The 27,633-nt window shown below is 42.8% G+C and overlaps 3 protein-coding genes across 4 annotated transcripts; 2 read left to right on the top strand and 1 right to left on the bottom strand.

Annotated features, from left to right (window-relative positions):
* Positions 1-16: 16 nt before the first annotated feature.
* Positions 17-14,410, top strand: gpbp1l1 (GC-rich promoter binding protein 1-like 1). 2 transcript variants are annotated; one of them, XM_047590283.1, is made up of 12 exons: positions 17-329; positions 1,742-3,100; positions 3,567-3,681; positions 6,186-6,315; positions 8,657-8,985; positions 9,336-9,411; positions 9,498-9,694; positions 9,809-9,952; positions 10,426-10,581; positions 13,368-13,492; positions 13,582-13,684; positions 13,771-14,410. In XM_047590283.1, exons 3-12 carry the CDS (start codon positions 3,622-3,624, stop codon positions 13,939-13,941), a joined length of 1,491 nt encoding a protein of 496 aa, XP_047446239.1. In that variant the 5' UTR covers positions 17-329; positions 1,742-3,100; positions 3,567-3,621; the 3' UTR covers positions 13,942-14,410. The 2 variants fall into 2 exon arrangements, with proteins under 2 accessions (XP_047446239.1, XP_047446238.1); XM_047590282.1 differs by having other exon boundaries at positions 17-210.
* Positions 14,411-16,524: 2,114 nt separating this feature from the next.
* LOC125010727 (histone-binding protein N1/N2-like) lies at positions 16,525-20,463 on the bottom strand. The gene is made up of 14 exons (XM_047589503.1): positions 20,306-20,463; positions 20,064-20,174; positions 19,655-19,735; positions 19,454-19,569; positions 19,067-19,363; positions 18,896-18,978; positions 18,733-18,809; positions 18,543-18,616; positions 18,240-18,428; positions 17,535-17,707; positions 17,221-17,292; positions 17,021-17,131; positions 16,803-16,936; positions 16,525-16,698 (listed from the first exon to the last, which is right to left on the bottom strand). The coding sequence occupies exons 2-14, from the start codon at positions 20,162-20,164 to the stop codon at positions 16,692-16,694; spliced, it is 1,515 nt and encodes a 504-aa protein (XP_047445459.1). The 5' UTR covers positions 20,165-20,174; positions 20,306-20,463; the 3' UTR covers positions 16,525-16,691.
* Positions 20,464-23,796: 3,333 nt separating this feature from the next.
* On the top strand, positions 23,797-27,523 carry prdx1 (peroxiredoxin 1). The gene is made up of 6 exons (XM_047590676.1): positions 23,797-23,931; positions 25,293-25,409; positions 25,526-25,679; positions 25,771-25,893; positions 26,559-26,689; positions 27,085-27,523. The coding sequence occupies exons 2-6, from the start codon at positions 25,304-25,306 to the stop codon at positions 27,165-27,167; spliced, it is 597 nt and encodes a 198-aa protein (XP_047446632.1). The 5' UTR covers positions 23,797-23,931; positions 25,293-25,303; the 3' UTR covers positions 27,168-27,523.
* Positions 27,524-27,633: the final 110 nt, after the last annotated feature.

Raw genomic sequence — 27,633 nt, forward strand, 5'->3', positions numbered from 1 at the left:
GGTCTTGAACGCAGCACGACTGAGGCTGTTCGAATCCCTCCTTGCCAGCGCCAGTGGAAAGCGTACCTAAAACCCAAACAAACATCGATAGACCAATTATTAAAGAGCTTTATAGTTGCGGAAAGGAGTGACTTCGTTGGCGTTTGCAGCGTGTATATGTATATATATGGTTATTTCTCCATCTGCGACCATCTTGATCATTTTAAGAAGGTATACGTTCTCGTCATGAAACGGTGCGAGTTAGCTCGCTAGCTCTTAGCAAGCTGATGAATGTGTGCTACTGCTGCTAAGGTAGCCATTTTGAAACTGTGTTGTTCCAACGAAGCCAGGTCTGTTTACCTCTATTATATGTCCATGACAGCTACCTAAATAGACCGTTTTACCCAACGTGGGCACAATAAGTGCGTTTTTACTTAGAAAAGCCCGCTCACCGTGTCAATTCATTCCAAATACCAAGCAGTTTTCTCGGAGTACTTAACAGGCTAGGTAGCGCAAGCTAGTAGCTAACAGTTGCTATGCTAACGATAACCGTAGATAATCAGAAAGAGTTAGCTAGCTCTGACAGCGTTATTAGTTAGTGATTAATGTTTACTAGTTAGGATACACGACGGCTGCTTTCTGTCTTTAACCGTGTTGATGCACTTTAATTCATAACATGATTCAGCCAGTTAGCTTGGTGAAACGTGCGTGTAGCGTTGCTGTATTGAATTGGTCTGTGGCAGTGTTTATAGACACACGGGTTTCCCTTTTTGTTCAGCGGTGTTAAACAGGCTACTGTCCCAACTTAGCGTTGTGTGTACCCCCACCATTCACCCAAGTTGTTTCACGGGAAAGTGAAGTGCAGCACTATGTAGCCCGTGGCCGGGGCAAACTCATTGATGTTGAGCTGTTATGTAATAGTTCTGTGGAGATACGCTAACGAGTGGCTGTGCGTAGCTGGTATATTTTTGTTTTGGTCTTAAGCTGCATTATAACGCATGCTTGAACAAAGCATGTGTCCGTAGAGTCACAGTGTGGGACTCTAACATCAGTCTCATCCAGCATCACAGACACTGGGGTGAAGCGCCGAGGAAGATAGTGTTCCTGTTATTTTTACACAGTTATAAATATTTCACTTACTGAAGCCGGCACAGGGGTTAAAAAGAGCCAACTTTCAGTATGAAGGGGATCTGAGATCACTCTTTTCTCTGATGCCTTGCAAAAAGGGTTTGGAGTGTCAGAAGCGCTCTTTTTGTAGGTGCTGGCTGCCTCTGAATTTGAGGCTATTTTTGGGTTGAATTTTGGGAATTCGGTGAAGAGGGAGTATCCTTCGTAAAGCCACGCATATGCTTTAGGTATTTTCAGTAATGCAGCTGTAGAATCTTCATTGGGGGAAGTTTAAGATTTGTTAACACATTGTCCCTGCTAACTATCACCTTGAGAGATGTGTTGATTCAGCTTCATGTGTTTTTTTTTGTTTGTTTTTTGGTAGTGCTGCTGAATTGTATTCCACTACATAATAAGCTGTTTCTAATGTGTTAGGCAAAGCTTTGTTTAGCCTGTTTGTTAAATTATTGACACTTTACAATGTCCTTAATCTTAAATGACAGCCTGCAGAATATTTCACTGCCTTTGATAATGACCGGTTTATTCTGTAATTGCATTAGTACTTGAGACACTTGAAAGTCTGTTTTTTTTTTCAACATAGAATTTTGAGATCATTTCTCTAAGTTGAGAATGACACAGTTGTTATTTGTTGCAGGTTCAGTCGACTCCTCTGCAAGTACCTGTAAACCATCACCAAGAAAACAGCGCTGATACTTCCCGCTTGAGGAAAAACTACATCCACGAAGGAAAGGAAACCTCCCTTTGACATATTTTGGACGTGTGCTGTTTTTTCGACCCTCAAATTTTTTCCCTGAGAAAGAGAAGTTGATCGAGCTCTCTTGAGGATTGGCGAAGTTTAGTTTTTGCTAACGGACTATAACAAAGATATTTTGACTTCAAGTCTTGCACATCTATGAAATCAGAGAGACATACTATATTTGCTTCAGACAGGAAAAAACAAATAATTAAATGGGCCTCTTACAGATGTGATAGTAAAACATATAAATATAGAAACAGCCTTATAATGCATCTCCCATCGGCATCACTGTTTCACTAACCAAAACCTAAAATGACGGCGATGTAACATAGGGCTTTCATTCCTTCATTGTCATGTGACTTTGAACCTTTGAGCATTATTTTCTTCATACTAAGACAGTCTTTTCACCAGTTTAATGAGGTGAGCAGTGGCTTTCAGTGACCTCCATTGCCAGTAAAAGACTGTCTCCGAGTTCATTTTTCTTTTTTTGCATGCCTTCAAGTCGATCTTAAAATGATTCGGTAACAGGTGAGTCGACTCAAAAACGTACTGGCACACAGTGTGGCAGGACAACACCTGTCTCTCTCTCTCCCCCCATCTGGTGTCAAAGTGGAACAGCTACACAAACTGCTGCTCCGTGCTCCAGGGTAGACAACTTTCACTGACTGTTTCTCTACAATAACAATAATAATAATAATAACAAGAAGAAGAAACGACTGGCTCTTCCTCACTGTTGGGACAAATCACCTCTCAGATCATCCATTCATTTTGCCAATCAGCATTAAGTTCAATCAGGTTTGGATTTTCACTCGTGACAATAAGAACAAATGGTTCAAATAAATTGAAGGATTCATTCTGCCTGGAAAGTAGTTTCTCGCATCGGAAATAGTAGAACTCACCAGAGACGTGACCGGCACGAGAGCTGTTTGGATTCTGGTGAAACGAGAAAGATATTTCCTTCGTAGACCTCAAGACTCCCGCTTTAAAATCTACTTCCTGCTTCAGTCCTCTGGATCGCCACTCCAGATCATTCCGGCAAACTTCTGACCCACCTGCACGTGTTTCACCCTGGACGAAGGGATCTGCCTCTGGGGAAAGGGGCTGCACTGTCCTGGCGGAGGTGGAGGGGAGGTTGTCGGTGTGCTGCTCCCTGTCTGTCAGTGCACACGGTCTGTGATCAGTGCCAACGGGCCTGAGGAACCAAGCCCAGCAGGACTGAGAGAGGAGGCAGAGGACTTCAGAGCCACAGACTCTGGGGTAATGTTGAAGCTTCACCTCACTGACACTCGTGCAAACATCCAAGGCAGCGCCCAATAGCCGTGAAATTACCTGCTCTAGTGTGTCATCATTTTGCGGGTTGAAACATTAATTCACAAGGAGTCGTGTTTTGAAAAATAATACTGGTGGCACACTGTACACGATTCCTTCCATCCAAGCTGTCAACCAGTTATCTACTTTGAAGGCGCAGCTGCAGCACGTCGAGCTTTGTTGTTGTTTTCTGCTAAGAATAGTACTCATTTTGGCCTGTCTTGTCTGAGGCCTTTACACAGTCGATTTCTAAATTACTGATGGCGGACAAAACACTTGAAATAGATAGGACATGAAATCAGAGGTGGATAGGAATGAAAAGGAAATTGTGTCCATGCCACAGTTGATGTGTGTGTGTTTTAATGACAGAATATGAATATTAAAAAATCCCCTTTCTGTCCGTTACGTTTGCCAGATCCTGGCCATGAGGTTTGATGCCTCGATCCACTGACCGGAAACACTGGACCTAAATGGCGCAGCATGACTTTGTCCCTGCCTGGCTTAACTTCTCCACACCCCAGCCTGCCAAGGTAGGTGTGTGTGTCCTGTCTGTCTGTCTGTAAGTATGACAGGAAGTTTTTGAGGTGACCACAGAAAGAATATCGGCAGACAGTGGGTGAAAGTGTATCTGTCACACTCGCAGCTCTCACACCTTTTACTGAATGTGTCTGTACACCTGAGTGTGAATCAGCCTCGGGGACAGAGAGCGCAGTCAGTACCTGGTTCAGCTTCGGCTCACCGGCACATTTGTAGTAGGTTTGGTTGTTATTGAATTTTATTGCATCTTTTGTTCTCGGTGAATGTGGAAGAGGAAATGGATTACATATTGTAATTGATATAATTTAGAGGGTCACATTTCTAGACAGACTTGTTTTTGGTCCTCAGTGTATCATTAGAATTGTTTTCATTTGTGTAGCACAGACTTTAAACTTGCTTCAGGCAAGTGCGAGATCTTGGGTTATTTAAATAAAACACGGTACATGTGTGAACACTTCAAGTTTGCACTTGAGAGATTCAGTCTGACCACTTCTGGAGCTGGTCTGGGCCACATTTAACCACATGTGTTTGGTGGTGTGAACACACAGTGCAGGCTGAATCACATCTAAGACTACCTACTCAACAGGGGCGCTCTTGTATAAACAGTGTTTTACCTTCATTCACAAGAAGGAAAACACACAACCACTTTTATAAATACCTCATTCCTTAGAAATGAAAGTTTTTTTTAAATATTCACTTTTTGTAGATGTTAATTTACAAAAGCAACTGAACGTGTGTATTTGTAGTGTTGATTTATGCAAAGTAGCCATGTGGGGTTAAGTTAGGTATTTCCTCAATAAAGAAGTGTCTTTATGTACATTTTTAATAGTGGAGGTTTTTACTTGTGGACGCTTCGTAGGCTCAAGTTATAATCCAAGATGTGGACAGCTTTCAAAAATAAATAGGGCCTGAAGATTCACCTTGAATTAATAATTAACCTAAACAATAAGTCAGTTTATTATGTTCAGAATTGATATCTTATCCCCATGTCAGGACACACACAACAAAGAACTCATTGTCCTGATACAGCAGTCGCTGGTGATCCATCACACAGAGCAGATGTTACAGTATTCTTTTGCGTCCTATTTATTCTGCTGTCGCTGTTTATCTGGAAGGAGAATTGAGAACTATGATTGGATTTCAAGTGCGAGTGGAGACACATTTTACTGCCACATAGTTAAAGCTGGATGTTTGTTTCGATCTCTTAGGGAGCAGATCTGAACCAGGTGTCAACAGAGTCTATGTTTAAATAGCACCTACGTTAGAATGAACTGATGTAGATGTTTCTGTGGCCAAGTGAGATTAGCATTAATTAGCCCCATCGTAAGAATGTGCTGTCATTGTGATATTCAGACTAAATGTTAGTTTTGTCTCTTTTTTCTAAATGTTCAGTTTGCTGAGTAATTGTTTCTTCCACACATTCCACTGTTGTGTTGTTCAACATTGTGGATGCGAACCACTGAACCAGAAGGGAGACTGTGTCCAGTCAACTCGAGACAAATATGTGATTTATTTAAGACTCACTGTTGAACCCAACTATTGTGATATCCATTCAACAGACGGTAGCTATCAGGAAACTGCCAGAGTCTGAAAAACTTGTTTAAGTCAGTTAAGGAAGTCAAGCTGAACTTCACGTTGCGTTTATCAGTGTTTCCACAAGTAGCATTTATTTAACAAGCCTCAAACTGTCCCAGACACAACATAATAATGTCAGTAGCTTTTATTTCCACCTCCAAAGGCTGTTTAAGTAGAGTGTTTAGATTTCGGCTTGAGAGCAGGAAGTTGCAGCTGACTGACCTGTATGCGAAGTCTAGACAGAAACAAGTGCGTTGTCACTGTCCTGTTGACACATGACTTCACCTCTGTGTCCTTTGTCTCCGGGGATTAGCCTGCAGTGATTGAGCTGCACTATTCTCCTTCTGTATTCTCTTTCAATCTTAGCAGAGATAAAATAAAAAAAATCCTGAACCATTCTTGTTGGGATAGGCTGAAGAAGAGTGTATGTGTGACGGTTGAACCTCGGCCGATGATGTGTACATGATTCAGAGAGAACTGAGGACTTGCATTCCACGCAGTCGGACACACGGCTCTGTCAGAGCAGGACCAAAATAGAGATGTGCACAGTGTGATTTTTTTCTGATGTTATTGCAGCGGCACATTTTTTATGATAAAATGTTCCAAGTTTATTTGTAGTTCCTGTGATGTCTTTTTCGTTCAGCTTCCTTGTCCAAGAATAGATCGCGACAGTGACATTTTCACTTTGAGTTATTTAAGTTCACTGACGGAGGAGTGAAACTGAAGCATGCTGATTTCACTTTCTACACCGGGAGAAAAAGTAGTCGAGAAAAACCGTCTACTGCTTCTGAAGTTGTTCCTGTTGTCAGTTTACCCTGTGAAAGCCCACTGTTTATCATCATCACCATCATCATCCACCACCTCTATGTGATCACTAATTGTCCTATTTGACTAACATTGTCTCTTTTCTGTCCTGTCTCAGTCCCCTGCTGCCAACCTTGACAAACAAGGTGAGCCCCAGCACCACAGAGACGGCAGAACTGCTGTGAGCCGCCGCCGCCACAATTCCTCTGATGGGTTCTTCAACAACGGCTCCCTCCGTGCTCCAGCAGGTAACAGTGTTCACCGGTTAAATGCTTTCTTTTTAAAACCTGTTTTTCTTTATTACACGTCTTCACTGTTTACACGGAGTCAACATGAGAATATGAGCGAAGGGGAAGAAACTATTGTAAACTCTACGGCCGTGTCTTCTCCCGCTTTAGTCTTGTCAGTATTTGATCTTTTGCAGCCGTGCGGCGTTTCTTTAGTGAAACTCTAGACAGGGGGAAGTTGATTGGTGGTACTTCCACAATATTTCACCCCTAGATGGAACTTCTTGCACGTGGCTTTGTCATACATCTTCTATCCAAAATCCACTGTCAAGCCTGACGGTGCTGTGAGAGTTGGAGCTTCTGTCACGTTTTGGTTCTCCCTCACAGATGGACTAATGTTGTTGTACGGTCTTGCTCCTTGGTGGAGTTGCTCCATTAGGTTCTGATTATACTCCGGCACAGATCTGCCCATGCATTAAAATCAGATCAGAGCTCTCTGATCGCTAGTGTCCACCGCAAAAGACAGGTTCACACCAGTAAAGACCACCGAGTTTTTCTTCATTCATTCAGGAAAAACACAGGGCTGCTATTATTATAAACGTCCATTTGTGATGGAAAATGCTGTTTGTTCATTGGTAAAGGAAGCATGTTAAAATATTCTGTCCTAGAGACGGCGGCTATTAAATTCCTCCGCTGCGCTGCAGATGGCGTTGGGATTTATTTGCATACAGAGCGCAAAATTGAAATCAGCTCTGGAAACGCATGTCGATGCCGGGTCTGAACGTACGTACCTAAAGCCGGTCATTTGCAACTGAAGAGATCGGATCTTAATGCAACGTCTGAACAGGCCCATTGTTTGGATGAGATAGAGTTTAATTTGCTTGCCACGAAACAGCTCTAATTGGTTGTAGGATGATCCAGTTGTGTGCAGTGCTGACTTTTTTTGCAGATGGTGTGTTACCACACTCATATTTTGATAGTGTGGCTAAGCCAGCCTAGAGAAAAGATGTATAGATACAAGAGATACGATCAGATAAAGCATTTACATGGTTATTAGGTTCTAGTTTGTATAAATTATTATTCGAGGTGACACCAACCTTCTCAGCTTGATTGGTTATTTCTTCTAATTGGACGGGTGCTTCAGACCAGCCTGTTCTTATTGAAATGGTGACATGCATTGGCTTTTTACATGAAGCTTTGTTATTCTCAGGTTGTTATTCTGATTAATAATAAGTAAGAATAGTAAATGTATGATAACTTTTGGTTCTTTACTTAATCCCTCAAGTTCATATTATAATGTCCCATCCCTGCTTCTGCTGGACCTGCACTGTTCAGAAAGGGTCCATATTTCAGACGGTGTAGTGGATAATGACACAAGAGAAGACATGTGGTTAAAGGACGGTGTTGGAGACTGTGGGTTTGGCTTTATATTACACGTCACATACATCCTCCTCCACATCTGTTCCTTCTCTCTAGATTAGACGCGTCGTTTGGTTTCACCCATGTACAGTGTTGTCCTGCGTGTGTTTAACTATGCAGTTGTTTGTATGGCTTCAGAATAAACGTGGCGTGAGAGCGTTTTTAAAACGCCAGTTCGCTTCTTTCATGACGCTGATGCCAGAGTATTCAGTCAGTATTCCCAGTGGTTTTGTGGTTCGCATTGTCACTTCACAGCGAACTGGTGATTGTCACACAACAAGAAAGGTTTTGGGTACAAACAATTCTGTGCGGAGTTTGCACGTTATCCCGGTGCCTGCGTGAGCTTCTCAGACACAGACTAAACCCCTGTTAGGTTAATAGTTGATTCTTCTGTGTTCAACCTGACATGAATCCGTGTTAGACTGCAGCCTTTTGACTCTACGGAATAAGCGGGTGTGCAGACGGGGTGTGCTGCGTCTCACTTTCTGAGAGGTTTCCTCTGTGAATCATTTCTTAACCCAGAAAAAAGGGCTGTCTTCTTACTCCATTCCCTGGTTCTGGTTGTTGTAGCCTGGAATCACCCCTTGTGTACTGCAGTGGTTTAGTACTCGCCTCTCTAAATGTGCAGAGTACACTGTGTAATGATGTGGTTGGTGACATAAAAAAAAAAGAGTGATTATCCACAAGAATTCTTCATTTCTCAAATCACATGAACCTGAAACACATTCCGAAACTGGAACACCCGCTCGTGAAACTCAAAGACTGACATTTGTTGCACCGAACACATGTACACCGTATGATTCGGATGTCACGTCTGAAAGTTATGAGGAATGCTTTTCATCGGTTTTTGGCTCTTGTTGCGGCGTAAAAAAAAACAAAAACAAAAAAAAAAACCACGATGCCTGTGTCCATTATTCTCATTGTGTGTGTTTTCCGTCTGGAGGTGATGGATGGCAGCAGCCCTCTCTGCTGCTGAGGCACGACTCTGTGGACTCGGGGGTGGCCAAAGGAGGACACGGTGGGCTGGCGGGGGGCTCGTGTTGGAAGGAAACACCCGCCTGGCATGGAGCTCCGCGGGGTGTCCAGGACGGCCACCACCACCAGGGGCGCCACCCCAAACGGGGGGCGGTCGACAGGGACAGGCAGGTGGGGCACCGGCAGCGCAATGGTAACTTCCATCCCCGCAAGGGCACCCCGTACCAGGACAAGTTCCCCAACGAGGAACGCAAAGACACCAAGGACGACAAGCTGAAGTTTGTGGAGGAGGACTTTGTAAGTAGATAACCCCGTGTGGTTTTTTTTTTCTTTCCTTAAGTCGTCACTGACAAGTCTCTGCTATAAGATGAAATGCTTTGAGATGGTGGCAAAGCTTTTTGTTTGATAAAGATTCACAGTGTTTGAGTCAGCTGTACACACACACACTACTGTCAGAAACGGTTCCTCTTCACATTTACGTTGCGATGAAAAACAAAATAACTGCGTCAGAGTTTCCCTTCACTCTGGCTGAGTGAGTGGAAATCACGTTAGAAGCGACACGCTCAGATTCTTGGACATAAACACAGCTTGAAATGAGAAACATTTGGGAGATATTTCATACAGGTGCTCTGCGTCATTTCTTTCAGCCTTCCCTCAACCCTGAAACAACTGGAAAGCCTGGGACTGGGATGCGAGCAGTTGCTCCCCATGCTGGAGTGTGGGGTAATTAATCTACAAAATATGGTCGTGTGTTTAACCTCTGCCCCTCGTCGTCACCTCTGACATTTCACCACTGATTGTCCTCCCAGAAAATCCCCCTAGTGGCAAACAGATGGTGTCCAAAATGCTGGTTATCAAGAAAGTTTCCAAGGAGGACCCCAGCACTGCCTTCTCTGCGGGGTTTGCCACCGCTGGCGCCCTGCCCACCAACGGCAGCAAAGCTCCGCTCACAGGCTCCAGTGTCTACAAGAACCTGGTCCCAAAGCCGGCTGTGGCACCCACCAAAGTATGACGATCAGCATAGATGCAAAATACGCTCACCAAGCACCAGTCATCTGTGAGCAACATCGTGATGGAAGCGAGTACTCTTTCCGTAACAGACACGTGTCCTCTCTTCCAGAGCACCCAGTGGAAATCTGGTGGTAGAGAGATCACAAAGTCCGGTCTTCACATGCCGGGCCGAGATTCAGTCTTCACCAGCCCTGTCTCTGCAGCCAAACCCAGCACCCCAGTCAGTGCACCACAGCACAACACCCCAAAAGAGGTGAGGACGACAGAACGAATAATGAATGAATAACATGACTGCAATGAGCAGTTAGGGATTTTATAGATGTAATAAAAATGACATTTTAATCAAAGTTCACCTGCACTTTGTACCATCTGGTAAAACTGTGACAGGAGTCTCATCACTGATTTCATTGAAATCTTTTTTTGTGTGGTAGATTACTGAAATGCTTGTTCATATGCAAATCTTTACTGTGCTGCAGCCTGTCTCCAGTACAATTATGCTAATGTCATTGAGACGTTCTGTGGTTACCTCAAGGTTATAATAATGTGAAGTTTTCCTTTGCAGTAGCATATTTTGTTAACCATGGCCATAAACTTGAAAATGCCTCATGTCTGACCAGAACTCTTTCATTAAAACATATTTGGCTGCGCTTTCGGCCGTTTATTCTCGTCCTAATGTGCTGTCCACTTGATTTAAGCAATCATCTCTCCCCTGCTTCTGATTCACAGCACCCTTCCAGCACGACTCCACCCATAGATATCGCCCCGTCGAGGTTGAAGCTGATGCGCCGCGGTCCTGACCGTAAGAGCGAGTTCCTGCGAGCTCTGAAGGATGAGGGCACTGGAGAGCTGACGACGAGCAGCAGCCCAGGAACTTCAGGAGAGGTAGGCAGCGGTTGGGGGAGGAGGTTCTGGGTAGCGACAGATCAGGTTCAGTTTCACTTTATTGTCGTAGCAGCGACATGTTGACACGTGTGAGAAATGAAACTCGTTTGCCAGGACCAGCAGCATACAGATGCTCTAATAATAAATACATAATAAATACATGGCTAATAATAGATGCAGCACTGACAGCACAACACCTCAAAAGAGGTGAGGACAACAGAAAGAGATGAATATCTAACATAACGTAGAAAGGTCGAGGCTTCAGCAGTAGTGAATGTAACAACTTTATTAGATTGTTGAAGTGCTGCTAGAGGCTTGACCTTTCTACAATTTCTGCCAGAACCCAAAGCGTCTCAGTTTTCCTCCTCCGTGCACCTTGGTAGCAGGTGAAGTCACGTCAGAAATACATCTACATTCTAACGACAGAAAAGGAAAATGTTCAGTTTATGAGAAAGTGCTGCTGCAGGACTAGGTACTGTCAAATTATGCCTATGGTTAATGCTCAAAGACATTGATGACATTATCAGGAATTAGCTCGGTGTATATAAGTTTTTGTAAATCAAACAGATAACTTGAACCAATTAATTTTTGACTAGAATTATTTGCAGTGATGAAATCTACAAGATCACAAGAGGCAGAAATTTATGAAATTATTCTAAAGTTTTAATTGTAGAAAAAAAATACACCATTAACTACGGTTTCCCACTGCAGCGTTTGACACTGTTTTGGTTTCACCATTCTATTGTTTATAGCTATTGTTAGCATGACATGAGCTTGTAGTTCCCATATAACACATGAAAAACCGCATTTCAGTGTGTGTATGTATGTCAAAAAAAAAAGAACTGTCTGTGTGAACTAATCATACCTGCTTATAAACGGAATATAACAGGAGCTTCTAATTAGTCAATAAAATGACTGGGGAAAACGTGTCATTTTTGTTGTATATGCGTAGCAGGTTAGACAACTCACTGGTCACTGAGTAAACTTCTTACATTTGTCTTTCTAACGCTGAGCAGCAGAATCAAGTGGTTGAAATAAAAAGACTACAGTAGACACTTAGCCTGGTTACTGGGGGAAAAAATGGATTTTAAAAAATGGGTTAGAACTCCTGGCTCCTCCTCAGCCTCCTCCAGCAGCAGACTCTGACCTTTCAGCCTCCACCACCACCACCACCACCAGCCACGGTCTCTGAGAGCCCAGCTGGTCCTTCTGCTAATGCTAGCGCTGGACCACTGCCAGCAGACTTAAGCAGCACAGCCACAGAGCAATGACCTCCCAGCCTCCAAGTCAGCGGACGGTGGCTGATGATGAATGCTTTCTTAATGGGGTTCTGGAGGGGCACAGACTGTTGAGAGGTGGATAAACTATTTCTGGTATGTCAGAGGTGGTGATTGCATTTATTTGCGTTTAGCCTCCACGAGGGCCCTCATCTGTAGAGCGTCATCTGGCTGATCCTCCGTAGAAAGGGGGCCATACTTTCCCCCGCTCTTTCTGCCTTTTATTATCATGTGTGTGACTGTGTGCGTAGGGCTACTACACAAGGTGCACGCTACACAGCACGTTGGCCCTCTCGATGGGAAATATGAGAACAAGACAAAGAAGACGAAACAGTCGACCAGCATAAAGTATAACGCACACTCTGCAGGAAGGAAGTTTCTTTTGACCAAAACTTAAAATATCGCACTTACGCCACAGGGCTGCATTAATAAAGACATAAAACGTTGTTAAGTTGTTTCAGGTTTTGTTATAACTGTAGAAGGTATTTAATAAGCACGTTGAGTGCATATATATATATATATTTCCTTTTGCTCGTGCAAAATGAAACACAATTGAAATAGATTAAAAATGATATTTAATTGTGATTAAGCATTTTAATTGTTTAAACACTATATATACAGTGCTGTGCAAAGGTTTTAGGCGGATGTGAAAAAAATCAAGGTATAAATGTGCACAGTGGCGTGTAGGTTTGGATTTTTTTCCCCTCAAACACAAAATGCAGTCTTTAATTCAAGGTTTTTACTATTGCATTATCCTCTGCTTACATTTAAATTAGTTTGATCTGAAACATTTAGGTGTAAATGCGAAAAAAAGAAAAAGAAATCAGAAAGGGGGCCAACACATGCTATGCTATCTACACTGTACATGCTACACTTACTATGTCTCAGTAAGTTCACAGACGCAGTGTAGCCGCCTTCTAGCAACGTGTGTTACTGTCACCACCTTGTGGTGTTGAGAGGATGAGACACTGAAGGACGAGACAGCGCTGAGATAGAGACGTGATAGACAGGCTTTGATTGTGTCCCCGTTGCTACGGTTACCCACTTGAGATACAGGCCGAGGCAGCCATCATTAGAGCATGAACAGACAGACGGTTTTCTTGTAGACAATACTTTTTGTCAGTCGAATAAGGAGAGGTCAGCAAAGACACAAATTTAATAAAGTCACTGAGGGTCACTTCATTAAATTTTAAGCACAGCCAACTTCCCCAACTGAGCTCCTGTTGGATCTAATAGTTCCAAATAGTTTGGTGGTAGTGTAGATGGGCTGATAGAGACTTCAGGTGAGACCTCCTTTACAACCAGGATGAAGTTAGGAGGAGGAGGAGGAGGACGAGGACGAGGAAGGAGGAGGAGGAGGAAGGAGAAGGAGGAGGAAGAAGCGCTGCACAGCAGATGGTCTCAAAATGAGACTGACAGAATTGCAAAAAATTTAAAGAACAGGAATTTGTGGCTTACTGGCTTCATGTTGTTCAACACGCTGTTTTGTTGTGTTGTGAATCTCCTCAGGGTGAAAGCAGCACCCCAGAACCAAAAGCCTACAGCGAGGAGGTCTGCCACGAGAATGGGCTGTCCTACTCCCTCAGTGACTCAGACACTGAACACCTGTCCAGCTCCCTGGAGGCAGAGCACAGGTACAGTAGGACGCCACCAGCAGCCTCGTGTTGTGCAGATACGCGGCCGCATAAATTCAACTAAGCGGAAAATGACTCTCCTCCTGTAGGTTGCTGAAGGCCATGGGCTGGCAGGAGTATCCAGAAAACGATGACAACTTCCTGCCTCTAACAGAGGACGAGCTGAGAGAGTTCCAGAATAAAACTGAACAGGTGAGGGCGCAGAGAAACTCCCCAAACAGATCCACCCTTTTATCCAGAGTAAGTGTGCTCTCTAAATGCGTGTGTTCTGTGACCAGCTGAAGAGGAACGGCATGCAGAGGAATGGGGTTCTCCCGAGGACGCGGGGTGTGACCCTCCACTTCACCCCCTGGAGGAGTGTGGCGGAGGCGCATGTCGAGGAGGGCTCCGAGTCCGAAACCAGTAGCAGCAGCCAGACCTCTGATGACGACGACTGCATCAAATCCTAACGTGGCTTTATGGAACAAAAAAAAAAAAAACAAACAAACAAACACAACAACAGCCAACACCACATCCCAGCAAGCAATTCCCCTCTTCCTCTCTCATCTTTGTTTTTAGAGCACCATTTTGAATTTCTTTTTGATTTTTTTTTTTTTTTGTTGTTGTTGTCATTCTTGCACAAGGGAAAAACCAATCATATCCCAGTGAAGGGGGAGATTCCTGCTCAGCCAGACGTTGTTTTCCCTGCGTTTCCTCCTTCACTGCAGTCCCTGCCCTCTTTGAACCCCCTTCCTCCTCCCTTCCTTTTTCTTCCTCGCTTTGTGGAACTGAAGTGTTCATCAAGAAAAGAAGGGCAATGAATGCACACTTGATTCTGCTTTAAACAGACTAACTCATTTCATTGATGATGCTGATGACACATTATTAATGATATTAATAAAAATTGGTTCCTGACAAGCTGATATGTTTCAATATGAATCTGGCTACTGTGCTGTTTTCAGTCCACCTCGTCTTTCTGTTTGTGGATCAGTTTTGATGCCGCTCTGCCTTGTGTGGGGAAATTCTCACTTCCCGTTTTGTGCTATGATTGTGGCCACCTGTACAGCACCCTGCCAGGGACGACAGGCTGCACTGAAATAGTTTGTGGGTTCTGTTGTGTGTCAAATCGCTCCAGGAGAACATGGTTGGAGTTTCACTTTTAAATGAAAAGTTTCCATCATTTTGTGTCTTTTAAAGTGGCGATAACAGTAAGAAACTGAAGTCTTCTCTTGCATCACTCATGAAAGTTATGAGTTGTAGAGAAAAATGTTTTTGTTTAAAAAAAAAAAAAGGGGGGTGAATTTATTCCTTGCGGCCACTGTAAAATTTCACTCAGTCATGGGAATGTGTTGTGGAAAAGCTACAAGAATGAAATAACCATGCGAGTACTCAAATGTCACTTTATTTTTTTTTTTCCCATTATAATGCATCTTACTGGCTGTTTTAAGGTCAACAAAAGTTGTTGGGTGTTTGTGCGGTCGTGGCTCGTAGGTAATGTACACATGTGAAGGAATACATTTTCTTCTTTTCCCACAGAGCATGTACAATACAACAGTATTGTACAGCCAGAGCTATAGGATTACCACACTTAGCCACACCTGTTCTACTGTGACGTGTCTACAACGAGTATTTGGGTCTACATACGCCAATCAGTTATAACATTATGACCAATATTGTGTCGGTTCTCCTTTTGCTTACAAATCAGCCCTGACCCCGCTGAGGCATGGACTCCACTACGTAGCTGTGGCATCTGGAACCAAGATGTTGGCAACAGATCCTAATGTGAGGTCCTGTATGTTGTGAGGTGGAGGCCCCGTAGATTGTAGTTTGTCCAGCACGTCCCACAGATGCTTGATTGGATTGAGATCTGTGGAGATTGAAAGTCAGGTCAACTCCTCAAACTCGATACTGTGCTCCTGAAACCGTTCCTGGGTCGTTTTGCTTCGTGGCAGGATGCATCATCCTACTGAAAGACACTACAACCATCAGGGAACATTGTGTCCATTAAAGGGTGCACGTATTCTGCAACAATGCTTATGTAGGTGGTACGTGTCAAAGTAGGACCAAAGGTTTCTTGGTTCAGCTGAACATTATCAAACCCTCCCGACACGCCTTCTTCCCATATTGCATCCTGTTGCCATGTGTTCCCCAGGTAGGTGGGTAACTACCTTACCTTACCATTATTGGTGCTTTCAGTGGTGGAAATGAGTCAGCATGGACACCCTAACTGGTCCATACGCAACAACCTGCAATACTGTATTCTGACACCAAGCTATAACTTCTTCAACAATCTGAGCTACAGTAGCTAGTCCCTGGATTGGACTACAAGGGCCAGCCTTCACTCCCCTCGTGCATCATTGAGCCTTGGTCGCCCATGAACCCGTCACTGGTTCACCGGACCACTTTTGATAGATACTGACCATTGTAGAACAGGAACACCCCACAGGAGCTGAAATCCATTTATTTAGCCTTCACAAGTTGACCCTTCCTGCTTCTAAGTCAAAACATTTGAGGAACAAATGTTCACTTACTGCCTATTATATCCTCCCACTAACATGCACAGGAATGAATCAGGATTATTCACCAGTCAGAGCTCATGTTGGGCCTGATCAATGTATTATTTCCCAATTGTTGCTTAATTAGGCCACTTTTAAATTAAATTGGGCAGAGATATAGAAGGCAAGTAGGTTCCACACATAAAAAACTCAAGTGCATTGACATGTCACAGCAGGAGGAGCTCAGGTGAGCCAGTGATGGCTCCGTTCCATTTGGGCTCTAATTAAACTGATCGTAAACAAGCGCCTGTACTCAGGAAAATGCAGCCATCATTAATACACTAGTACTTTTCCTACCACAACAAAATGCCATTTCCAGTTTATAGAGGATTATTGAGGTCAGGTTCAGTAACTGACACAAATGCTCACATGTACCCAAATGTCCTCCAGTCACCAGATCTCAGTCCACATGTCAGCGTGGACCAACACTACAGAATGTTTCAGCACATTTCTGGTCATAGTTCATTATTGGCTATAACAAAGCTTTATCAAACAAAGTTTATTCAACAGTCTTTATTCAGCTTTATGTTATAAACATTAACACACATAGAAAAACATGCACATATTTACAGCAGCAAACAAGTGTAAGAACTCTTCATGGGCGTGAAGCTGTCATGCTGGTCGGCGTCTTCTTGAACGGAGGCTAAACTTGCAGCAGTCTGGATTCACTTACTGAAAGAGAGAGGACATTCGAGTTGCTCTGTTGGTATTCGTCATGTATTAAATCAATCATTTAACAGCACAGTGCGTAGCGGTTTGTGTTGAGATGACCTCACCTCTCCACTTCCATGGCGTGTCCGTTGGCATCTCCTGTGGCTTTGTGAGCCGCGTTAGTGTCAGCCTCCTGAACGTCGGCCTGCTTCACCTTCTTGACGGCGCCCTCCTTCACTGGACTCTCCTCTGGTTTCCTCTGGAACACAGCACAAACATTTTTTCAGATCACACTCATTTCATGTGCATTTCCCCCTATAGTTATAACATTTAGCTCTCCCACCTTCTTTCTGACCAGGTGGGAGATGTCAGAGACTGGAGCTGTGGAGGCGTGTCCGTTGGTTGAGCCGACGCCATTGGTTGAAGCGACTCCGTTGGCTGACGTGCCAATAACCTGATTGGAAAATGAGGTGTGATACAAAAACTATTAGCAAGCAAGTTGGGCAACACAGTACAAGTTTAAAACAGAAGTGCTGAACTCACTGCTGAGTTGGACGAAGAGTCGCCGTTCTGTACAGCGGAACCAGGGAATGAAGAGGAAGTGGAGGCTCCGTCCTGAAAGAACACGTTAACGAGGTCAAATGAGGGCACAATCGAAGTGAACGGGGATAATTTGGGACCAAATTACACATCTCCAGGAATGAAGTGAAAAGCAGCTCTTCATCACAGCGGAGTTTATACCCCGTCATCAGTGATGCCACAAAGCATTCCCAAACGTTTCAGCCTTCTAGATTAAACTACCGATCATTGTGCATGGAACAGTGAGTTCATAAAACCAGGAAGCTTCCTCTACTCACCAGTACACCCTTCACAGCCTCTGCAGAAGAGCTGGCTGTTTTTAGGCCTTCGGTGGCGTCCTCCACCTTCTCCTGGATCTCTGGCAGCAGAGCCTTCAGCTCCTCCATCTCCTTCCTCTCGTCTGGCAGAGCCTCCGGACCCTCAGCCTTGTCCAGCATCTCCTGCAGTTTTTCTGGAACACAGGAAGTAGTATGAGCATCGCTACTATTACAAAAGAAAATAAATAACCCTGAGAGGTTTACTATCCAAGTGCGACTGTCTATTTTTTTCCTCCAACCTGATTGGTCCTTCTCTTACATGGACACTAAATAATATGTTAAGATCCCACACAACATTATGACTGAATCGGTTCTACAGAAAATGACCAGACAGAACCACGTTAAACATCTTCAAGTTTGTCTTTTTACAACATACGTGTTTGCTTCTGCCATTTTTCTGTTTAGTCTCATTGAAAATCCATTTGGGTTGAACGAGGACAGTCCAGTGTGTTCTGACTGAGGTGGTTACATGAAACATCTATATTCTGATTAATAGTGGAGGACTCGAGTCCATGTAGATGCGGCAAATGCAGCAGGTGACTCTTATTAGACTCCAACATTGGACCCAACTCACCCAAACCTGTGAGCGTTCTTAATCGGGCTCATAATATTTGAACATTGTATTGACCTTTGGCATCATGCATGTACTGAATAAAAATAAAATACCCAGCCTGCTCTTTATGACGGCGATGGAGCTGTTGAGTGCCTCGATGGCCTCAGTGTACTGGAGGTTCAGGCTGTAGGTCACACCCAGCTGGTAGTGAGTCTCAGCCAGCAGCCGGCTGTCTGGGTCCAGGTGCTTCACCTGCAGCTTCAGACACTCCTGGAAGTCCTCCAGCGCCTGAGTGTAATTTCCTGAGAAGAGAGAGGACGAAACTCAGCACTGGATGATTTATGCTGAAAATTCAGGCAGATAGAAGGTGAAGTATTGACCCCAAAAATAGAAAATGTTTAACAGCGTCTTCTCACCTGATTCAGCAGAAACTTCCCCAAGCTTGAGGTGAGCCTGAGCTGCCATTAGCTGATCTTCCTTAGTGTCTTTCCTAATTGGAATATTTTTAAAAAGATATAAAGACTGAGGATTAGTTCACTGCTATAGCACTAAATCTGAAATTCCCATCACTAACAAACTGTGCCCCGTGTACACAGCGAGTGTTACCTTGTGTAGATAGCTTTAGCCACTTCCAGCATCTCCCAGGCCAGCTGTAGGTTCCCCACCTCCTCATCGTCGCTGTCCTGGAAAGACACAGGAGATTTAAAACCCGACGCCTACATCACACGTTCAGTCAAGTTATTCTTTACTTTGGCCGACTGTCCAGTACCTTATCACCAGTGCCTTCTCCTTCAACTTGCTCTTCTGCATCACCGTCCATTTCTGCTTCATCGCCATCCTCTTCCTCGCCGTCTATAAATGAAAACTCCTCAGGTTTCAGTAAACAGGCCAACAAACCACTGCAACCAGAATCTCTCTGTGAGGTGGGGGGCAACATTACCTGCTTCCTCTTCAGCTGATTTTTCTTCCTCATTTTCCTTTTCAGGCGATTTTTCTTCGTCTTCCTTAACAGCAGTTTCCTTCTCGGCCTCCTTGTCTGCCTTCTCGTCTTTGCTTTCATCAGGCTTGCTTCCATTGACGTCAGGTTTCTTTTCCTCGTCTCCTTCTACTTTTTCAGTTTTCCGTTGTTCATCTCCGGCCTCGGCCTTCTCTGCGTCCTCGCTCTGCTTCCCCTCTTCCTTTTTCTTCTCCGCCATGGCGTCGTACACCTGAACCCTCAGCTCGTCCCTGGTCTTCTCTGCTCAGTGTGGAGAGCAAAGTTAGGACGAGCTGCCCACGCAGACAGACGGAAATAACTAGTCTACCAAATATGACACCTCTTCCTCACCATCAATATTTTCTGTGCCCTCAATGTTGGAGTCTTTTGGAGGTTTTTCTTCTCCCTCCTCCTCCTCTTCCTCAGGCACTCCTTCCAGTGCATTACCCAGGACTGTGTTCTCCATCCTAAAAAGACATTCATTAAAACGTACATTCTCATTTTGTAAATTAACTTGTAAGGTTAAAGTAGAATGATAAATAAGAAGCATACCGTGCCAAATCCAGGAGTGCTTTTCCGTACCAGAAGAAAGCCTCTCCGCACTCGTCGGCTGTGTCTCCAAACTTTTTTGCTCTGAAAAGAAAAAAAAAATGTAGACTGGATGTCAGCTCATCTGTGCAAAAGTCATTTTGTTTTCTCTGGATAATTGCACACAGTTCAGATAAGCTGCATTATGAACCTTAACCCTCACACTAAAAAGGCCACACTATTAATCCTCCTCAAGAGAATCATTATTAATCCACATAATATTAGTTATATAAATTACTACACATTCCTCAGTAACCATTGTCAGTTTTATGTAATGAAAGAACCATGGCCCAGGTGTCTGGCTTTGAGATATTGTTTTGTTAAGCCTGCCTGTAGGTGTCCGTGTATCGTTTCATGGCTGCTGATAACTCACAGCATGCCGCAGGCCTCCTGCAGGGCGCTCACCGCCTCCACCGCCTTCCCCATCACCAGGTGCTTCTTGCCGGTGCCGATTAGCTTGTTGGCCTCCTCCATGGTAGCGACACTGGTCAGAGAGGAAACAATTCAGTCAGCTCAGCTCGATAACACAAACACGAAACAGCTCACCGAGACAGGACTGAAAGTTCGCGTTATAAGTGCGGAGTGAGTTAAAATATCCAAAATGTCACCGCATACCTCGACTGAGAAAAAATAACGGCTGAAAAGTTAAAAGTGGACTCCGGTGACGTGTGTCTCAGCTCCACTGCCGTTCAGATTGACTACTCTGTTGTTTCAATTTGGCGCGAAATAAGCCTTCCCTTTCCGGTTGATTTCCGGCTTTCAGGACCAGCGCGGGAGAATTCTTAAAGGAACAGAGTACTTCAGTTGGACTTCAAGTTCAGAGGTGGGAAAAGTATTCACGTTCTAAAGTAAAAGTACGAATACTTGCGTAAAAAATAAATAAATAAATACTAAAAGTAGAACTAAAAGTACTGATTCAACTCTGAGTTTAACTTTACTCAACTTTACTCAAGTAAAACTAAGTACAGGCTCTGAAATGTACTTAAGTAAGTTTTTTGTTTGTTTGTTTGTTTGATTTGCCAATAATGAAACAACATATCCGTTGATAATTTTGGAAAAAAGATGTAATGAAAAAGGTTCTGATTGAATAATCTAGAGTGAACTGATCAGAGGTCCTGGACGAGCATCTGGATCAACAGCATTCACTGTGAATCATTCTTGGAGTCGACAACATTGAACAGTTAAATAAGGCCATGAAGGGGGAAGGTCTTGCTTTAATCTTCTGAAGGGGTCACCGTAGGCAGTCCATCCTGGTTCACTTCATGCTGCCGCAAGTTCTCTCTCTGTTCACTCACTTGACACCTTCCCACGGTTAACTATCCATATTCTTCTTCTTGGACTTTCCCTCTCTAGTCTGATGCCCAGTCATCACGTCATATCATATGTGGGAGGTTAAAAAAGTAACAAGCCTGATTTTACGGTGTAAGGAGTAGAAAATACAGACAAAGAATAGAAAAATGTACATTAAAATCTGTTAATACGATAACTGTCGCAACTTGTATAAACAGTAGAACTACAGATTCCTCCATATGCTATGTTAAAGTGTGCTATGTTGTACTATACTTTATTTACTTTGCTATTCTATGCTCTACTGTGGCCTACCACACACTGCTGTGCCATACTATGATATACAAAGTTATGCTATAGCCTACTACAGTATATTATACAATGCTGGGGTACACTATAGGCCTATATTACTACTGTTTATTAGGTTAGGATTAGTGTAAAACGTTAGTATAATCATACCTGGCACTATATACCAGGTGAAATGAGGTGGTGATGGTGGTGTAAGTGGTGTAAGTGGTTAACTCTACATGTTTGTGTACGTGCCCGACATGCTGCTGTCATGTCCTGCTGTGTGGGATTGACTCCACTCTGCCGCTGTGTTGCCAAGACAAGCCAGAACCTGGCACCCAATCAGCCTCCCACTGTGACAAAACTCACACCGTCCTCATTGGAAATGTGGCTTTAACAGCTATAATTTCCAATTAAATCTGCACCACACGCTAAGAGTTTATTCAGAATTCATATCATCCCACGGGGCAGCATCAGTGATGAGTGTGGGTAGTTTGGGTGAGTGTTCAAGCTAAGGGGAAGGAAATGTAGGCTCAACTAAGTATCTACAGATTATGCTTTAGATGTACTGCTCAGCAGATCTTGTTACCTTTGGATAGTCGTGCTATTTCACCTGTTCCCAGTCTTTGTGTTTAGTCAAGCAAATTAAGTGCTGAATCTATCCCCATACACAAAGCAAATATAAGTGGTTGCTTTGTAAAATCGCTCATGACCAACACATTGATAATACAAATAATAATAATAAAAAAAAAACATATAACAGAGACGTAGTGTGCAGCCAACAACCCACTGTATACCGCTATTTGCCAGTACTGGACCAAAAATAACACTATTCTGAAACATCTAATCAATTCATCGCATCTGTGATGGTAACAGTTGCTCTGATATTATGTAGGGCTGAATGAAACCAGGATGATAGATCCACAAGGGCCCTTCAAACGTCTGTCTGCTTTGGAATCGGTAGTGGAGCAGATGCACTAATTATGGGCATATTGTGAGGCAGGAGATGAACGCAGGGCAGTGTTTGATCACTAGTCCACAGCGGTGCTTCTAACAGGAGGTTATTGAATGTCCCCCTCTTATCTGGCCCTTGACGCAGTGCCATGGCAACAGCGTGCAGAGACATCGTTTGGTGACAGCAGAGAAAGGAGGCAGGGTGGGGGGCTGTTTCAGACAACAACAGCCTCTCCACTGAATTTACATGGGCCGAGGTATCTAAAACACAGGAAAACACATGTTGAGCTGGACTAAAAACTGACATTATATTCACTTATTTGTTGTATTTTAATATTATTTACTAAAACGATCATCTCTGTTATTATAAATTGGTCTGCTTTCACTAATCATACATAAAATTGTATTGTGACATAAAAGCAGCAATGACATTGAAAATATGTGTCCTTGGCCTTTGAAATCAGCTTAACTTCCCTTCCTCTGTTTTTTCCTTGCACATATACAATTTTGTTGTCCTGTACACAGACCATTAGGCTAGGGTGTAAATTAGATTAATCACTTGGTAGAACAGATGACTCTCTTGAGTCTTCACAACTTGTGGATTCAATAGGTGTGACATCAGATCATACACCAATCATTAACCAGAAGGGTTCTGGTTAATGATTGGAAGAACTCCTCCTTCTTCCTTGACTTGGATGAAGGAACAGTTCTGTGAGATTTGATAAAAACCACTACACTTAAAATGTAATAAAGAAATTACATCTTAAATTATCATCTAATTTTACCTCCCTTTTCATTAACTCACAGCTGTTAGTGTGAAAATGGCAGTATGACAGTAAAAGACATTGTGTGTGTTGTTCCTCAGCGTAATTATTGAGTAAATATAGCAGCAGTCAGGGAGGAGGAAATGAAAGACAAAAATGTCTTGTGCAGCCCACTGGTTAAGCAAAAGCTGTTGCGATAAGATAAAAAAAAGTGAAAGAAGTGCCACTAAAGGACCTGATTTACTTTCTTTAAAATATAATATAAAATAAAATAAAACTTGATTTATGCCCCCATGTATATGTTAACCCTTTAAGTACTGTAATTTGTAACATACAAAACAAGAGCCCACTATAGACAAAGTTTTGTCACAGTCCTGACAGTATGCTACGCATTTGCTGCAGTCGTAATGACAATGAAGGAATTATTTAACGTCCATTCATGATGACAAAGGAGTGACTCCATCCACAAAGGGTCATATGATGAAACTTCATGACCCCTGCTGGGTTGTAAACCTGGATTAGGAATCTGCAGGCTGATAGAAAAATGCTCTTTTTTAGTTTCAGATGAATAATTCATTGTTTTGCATTAAAGAAGACTGCAGTGACTAGTGATGTTTCAAAAACAGAGGTCCAAAAACAAGTCCTTCTGACACTATTACACCACTTAAAACATAGTTTTAAGTTTCCTGGAATTCTGTTCTTCCTTGTGTCGCTCGTCTATACTCTACAACGTGGGATTTCACAAGAGAATTCCCAGAAACCTGACAAGGAAACTGCAAAGTCATGCTGTGTAGTGAGTAGTTGAAGCGATGGACTAAACTGAGCGCCGTGTTCGCGTTCTGAGTGATATTCTCGCGAGACGTGAGCCGTGATATAAGAACCCTGGTCGAGCTGGAGGCTGCTGCACTCTCCCTGCGCTCGTGACTGTCTCCTGTGATTTAAACTCAGGTATGTGTTTCAACATTCATTCAATTATGTTTTTTCTTTCTGTATTACTTTTTAAATTACTGTACTTTGCAGCGTTCGGTTGTTTACGGGATTTCAAATTCACTTTCGTAGCTGAGTTCAACAAGTGTTTTCCCCTCAACAAAATCAAAATATCGTACATTTGAGAAAAAAAAAATGCTTCGCCTTACTTTCCATGGACACATTAAAATATAAATTAGTTCCTCACAGAAAGCTTTGACATTGTTGGTGCCTTTGCGGATGTTCTCTCACACGCGCACACGCGTAACAATGTTTCCACCTTAAGTAGAAATGAACCTAAAGTCATGAAGAAACGCTGGGAACTCAGTGCAGACATGCGGAAACCACCCGTGAGCCGAGTAGAAGAAGTGGGATAGGGTTGAGAGGTTTCTGTTGTTGATTGTTAAAGTTCTGCGGTTTAAGTGCAAGCTTCCTTAATAACAGCTGTCAGAGATGTCTGAGCTTTAAATAAGCCTCAATTACACTCTGTACGGAATTATAGACTACTTCAGTCTGTAGGAGGACAGTCTGTAGTATTCACTTGATATCCGGCAATATTATTATTGCGCAAATGTATTTGTTCAGGCGGATGTTATGTGGACCAAATAGCTCAATTTGATCTGATATGATCTTTAAAGTTGCAAATAACAGCTGATTATGCATTATTTGAGAATGACACCACTTGTTTTGTCTTTGTCATGTTACAAAGTAAACAGATATATTATGACCGTTCATTCAGCAAGAAAAGCAATTGACGTGAACAGCAACTTTATTCATTTTCTGTCATTTATCATTGATCACCACCACTGGGAACAGGAAAGACCACTTTTAGTTTTAACTGAGCTTTTCTTTGTCATGCAACTCATTGATTTTATGTTTTCATTTTACTTCCTGATGAAACAGTGCTGATACCATTAATATAAACTATACATAAATGAATACGGACCTGTCCTGGGTGTATCCCGCCTCTCGCCCAAGGTCAGCTGGGATAGGCTACATCCCGCCCTGACCCCCAAGAGGACAAGCAGTTATAGGAAATGAATGATGATTGAATGAATAAATATGTTTGGATTTCTTTTGTCTTAATTTTCACATTTTCTGTGGCCTATAAACAGTATTAAAAATAACTTTCAGTCGCAGCCCTAAAATGCACAGTGCTTTTTGCTGCAAACAGACCAATTGTACAGTGTGGCGTATGTCTTACTTCCTCCACTCTTGTCTTTTGTCCTGTAAATGAGGAAGTAGTTTTATTCATAATTTCACACACACAAGACAATGCACAGTTGAGATTTCTGTGAGCAGGTTTTGTAACACACAAACCCTTTCCTTCTTCTATAATCCAGTCTGACTGAAGATGGCTGCTGGCAATGCACATATCGGAAAACTGGCCCCGGACTTCACAGCCAAGGCGGTGATGCCAGACGGAGACTTTAAGGATGTGAAGTTGTCAGACTACAGAGGTATAGTACAACCTGTGTGCTTTGATAATGCAACAGTGTATTGTATTCTTGACACTACTAAAGAGTTAATTAGACGTTAATGTGACTAATTCAGTGTCCTGTTTTTCTTGCTACAGGAAAGTATGTTGTCTTTTTCTTCTATCCCCTGGATTTCACCTTTGTGTGTCCCACTGAGATCATCGCTTTCAGCGATGCGGCCGACGAATTCAGGAAGATCGGCTGCGAGGTCCTCGCTGCCTCTGTTGACTCGCACTACTCTCATTTTGCATGGTATTTACGAGGCTTTATTTTTTAAAACGTCCATTGGTCGCATTCACTCATTTGTACAGAGCCCTCACCTTTTCTTGCTGTGTTCTCAAAGGATCAACAAACCACGGAAGCAGGGTGGCTTAGGATCCATGAAGATTCCCCTGATATCTGACACACGACGCACCATCTCCACTGATTATGGTGTCCTGAAGGAGGATGAGGGCATCGCCTACAGGTGGGTTTAAGGCGGAAGCCGCTTCCCCTAAGATGATTGAAAATTATTTGATCAAGTGTTGCCCATCATCAAATCATTCTAAGAGTTGTATACTTATGTACTTGTTCCACTTACCTAAGCCTTGCCTGTCTGGCCTGCCTACAAGTGCTGACCACTTACTTAGATTGGTTCAACATGTGGTAGATGAGAGAAGACTGTCTAGAGACAAAGTAGAAAAACATAACATTGATGTTATTAATGTGTAAAGGTCCTCTATCTATCTATCTATCTATCTATCTATCTATCTATCTATCTATCTATATATATATATATATATATACACACATACACACATATATATATATCTTCATTTGAGATATATTTGAATGAGTGATATGCCAGTTATTTCTGTGTCTTGGTGCAGGTTTGGACAACATATTGTTATTTAATAGTTAATAGATATTTACGGACTCAAATTGATATTTCCATTAATGATAATGGAAATTATTTATTATTTAATTAAGAAAGAATGGATTTGTTAAGAAAAAACTAATGTATTTGTTGTGCATGACGTTTCAAGCTTTGAGTGGGAGATTACTCAACTGCTTGCCCTCAATTACTCTGCTTTTCAGGAATTGGTCATAAAACTTTGGAGGCCTATAAAATGATCTCTCTCTCTGTCTCAGGGGTCTGTTCATCATTGACGACAAGGGTATCCTGAGGCAGATTACCATCAACGACCTCCCAGTAGGACGCTCTGTTGAGGAGACCTTGCGTTTGGTTCAAGCCTTTCAGTTCACAGACAAGCACGGAGAAGGTGAGCTACTGCTGCAGCTCTGTGGCACTACAGTATCTATTATACGGTTTGATTACTTGTTGTACTGTGAGTAATATAATTAAAAGCTGTGACCCAGGTAAGCCTAAGTGTTATTTGAATCCGTGAATGCTATTGGCTATGCAGAAAAGAATTGTGCCAGAGGGAGCAAAGGTTCATATGCATTTTACAACAAGTTGAGTAATGAGCATTGACTTAAATTAGGGCAATAACCAAGGTGTGATCTGGCACATTTAACATTATCAAACCAAACTTGTGATACACTTGTGTATTATATGGCCAAAGCAGCGCATGTTTTCAACTGTGCATGCGTTATATTGGCACGTCTTTGTTGTTTCATCTGCCAGCCAGGACTCATTACAGGCTTATCTTTTCAGTCTGCCCAGCCGGCTGGAAACCAGGAAGTGACACCATCAAGCCCGATGTCCAAAAGAGCAAAGACTTCTTCTCCAAGCAGTAATAAGCCCACGGCCAGTGTCTGCCGCTTGCTCTAAGAGATTTCATTTTGTGATTACATTTCCACCAATATTTAACTCAGCCGCCCAGCTGGTTAAGACTTTTGTAGTCAACATGTTGTGCGTGTGCTCTGTTGTCTGTAGAGTGAATAGTGCACTTATGACTCAAGTATGTCATTTTGTTACTCCACTGTGGTTACATATACTTATTCACTGTCTGGCAGCGTTAATGTCTGTTCTTTCATGTCATTCCTCCATTTCTACCGGAATGAAGCTGGAATTACTCCTTATGTTGTGTTTTCTATTTTTCCAGGGACCAACAAATGTTTTTTCAGCCAAATAAATATCATTGTAAAACACCCATCTTATGGAATGCTTCATATTTATGATATCCTAAAATAAAGCATATTAAACGTTTTTAGTAACATGAAATGCAGTGACAAGGAACCAAAATGCACAAAGCAGATAATC

The sequence above is a fragment of the Mugil cephalus genome, chromosome 7, assembly GCF_022458985.1.
Source record: "Mugil cephalus isolate CIBA_MC_2020 chromosome 7, CIBA_Mcephalus_1.1, whole genome shotgun sequence".
Taxonomy (NCBI): Eukaryota; Metazoa; Chordata; class Actinopteri; order Mugiliformes; family Mugilidae; genus Mugil; species Mugil cephalus.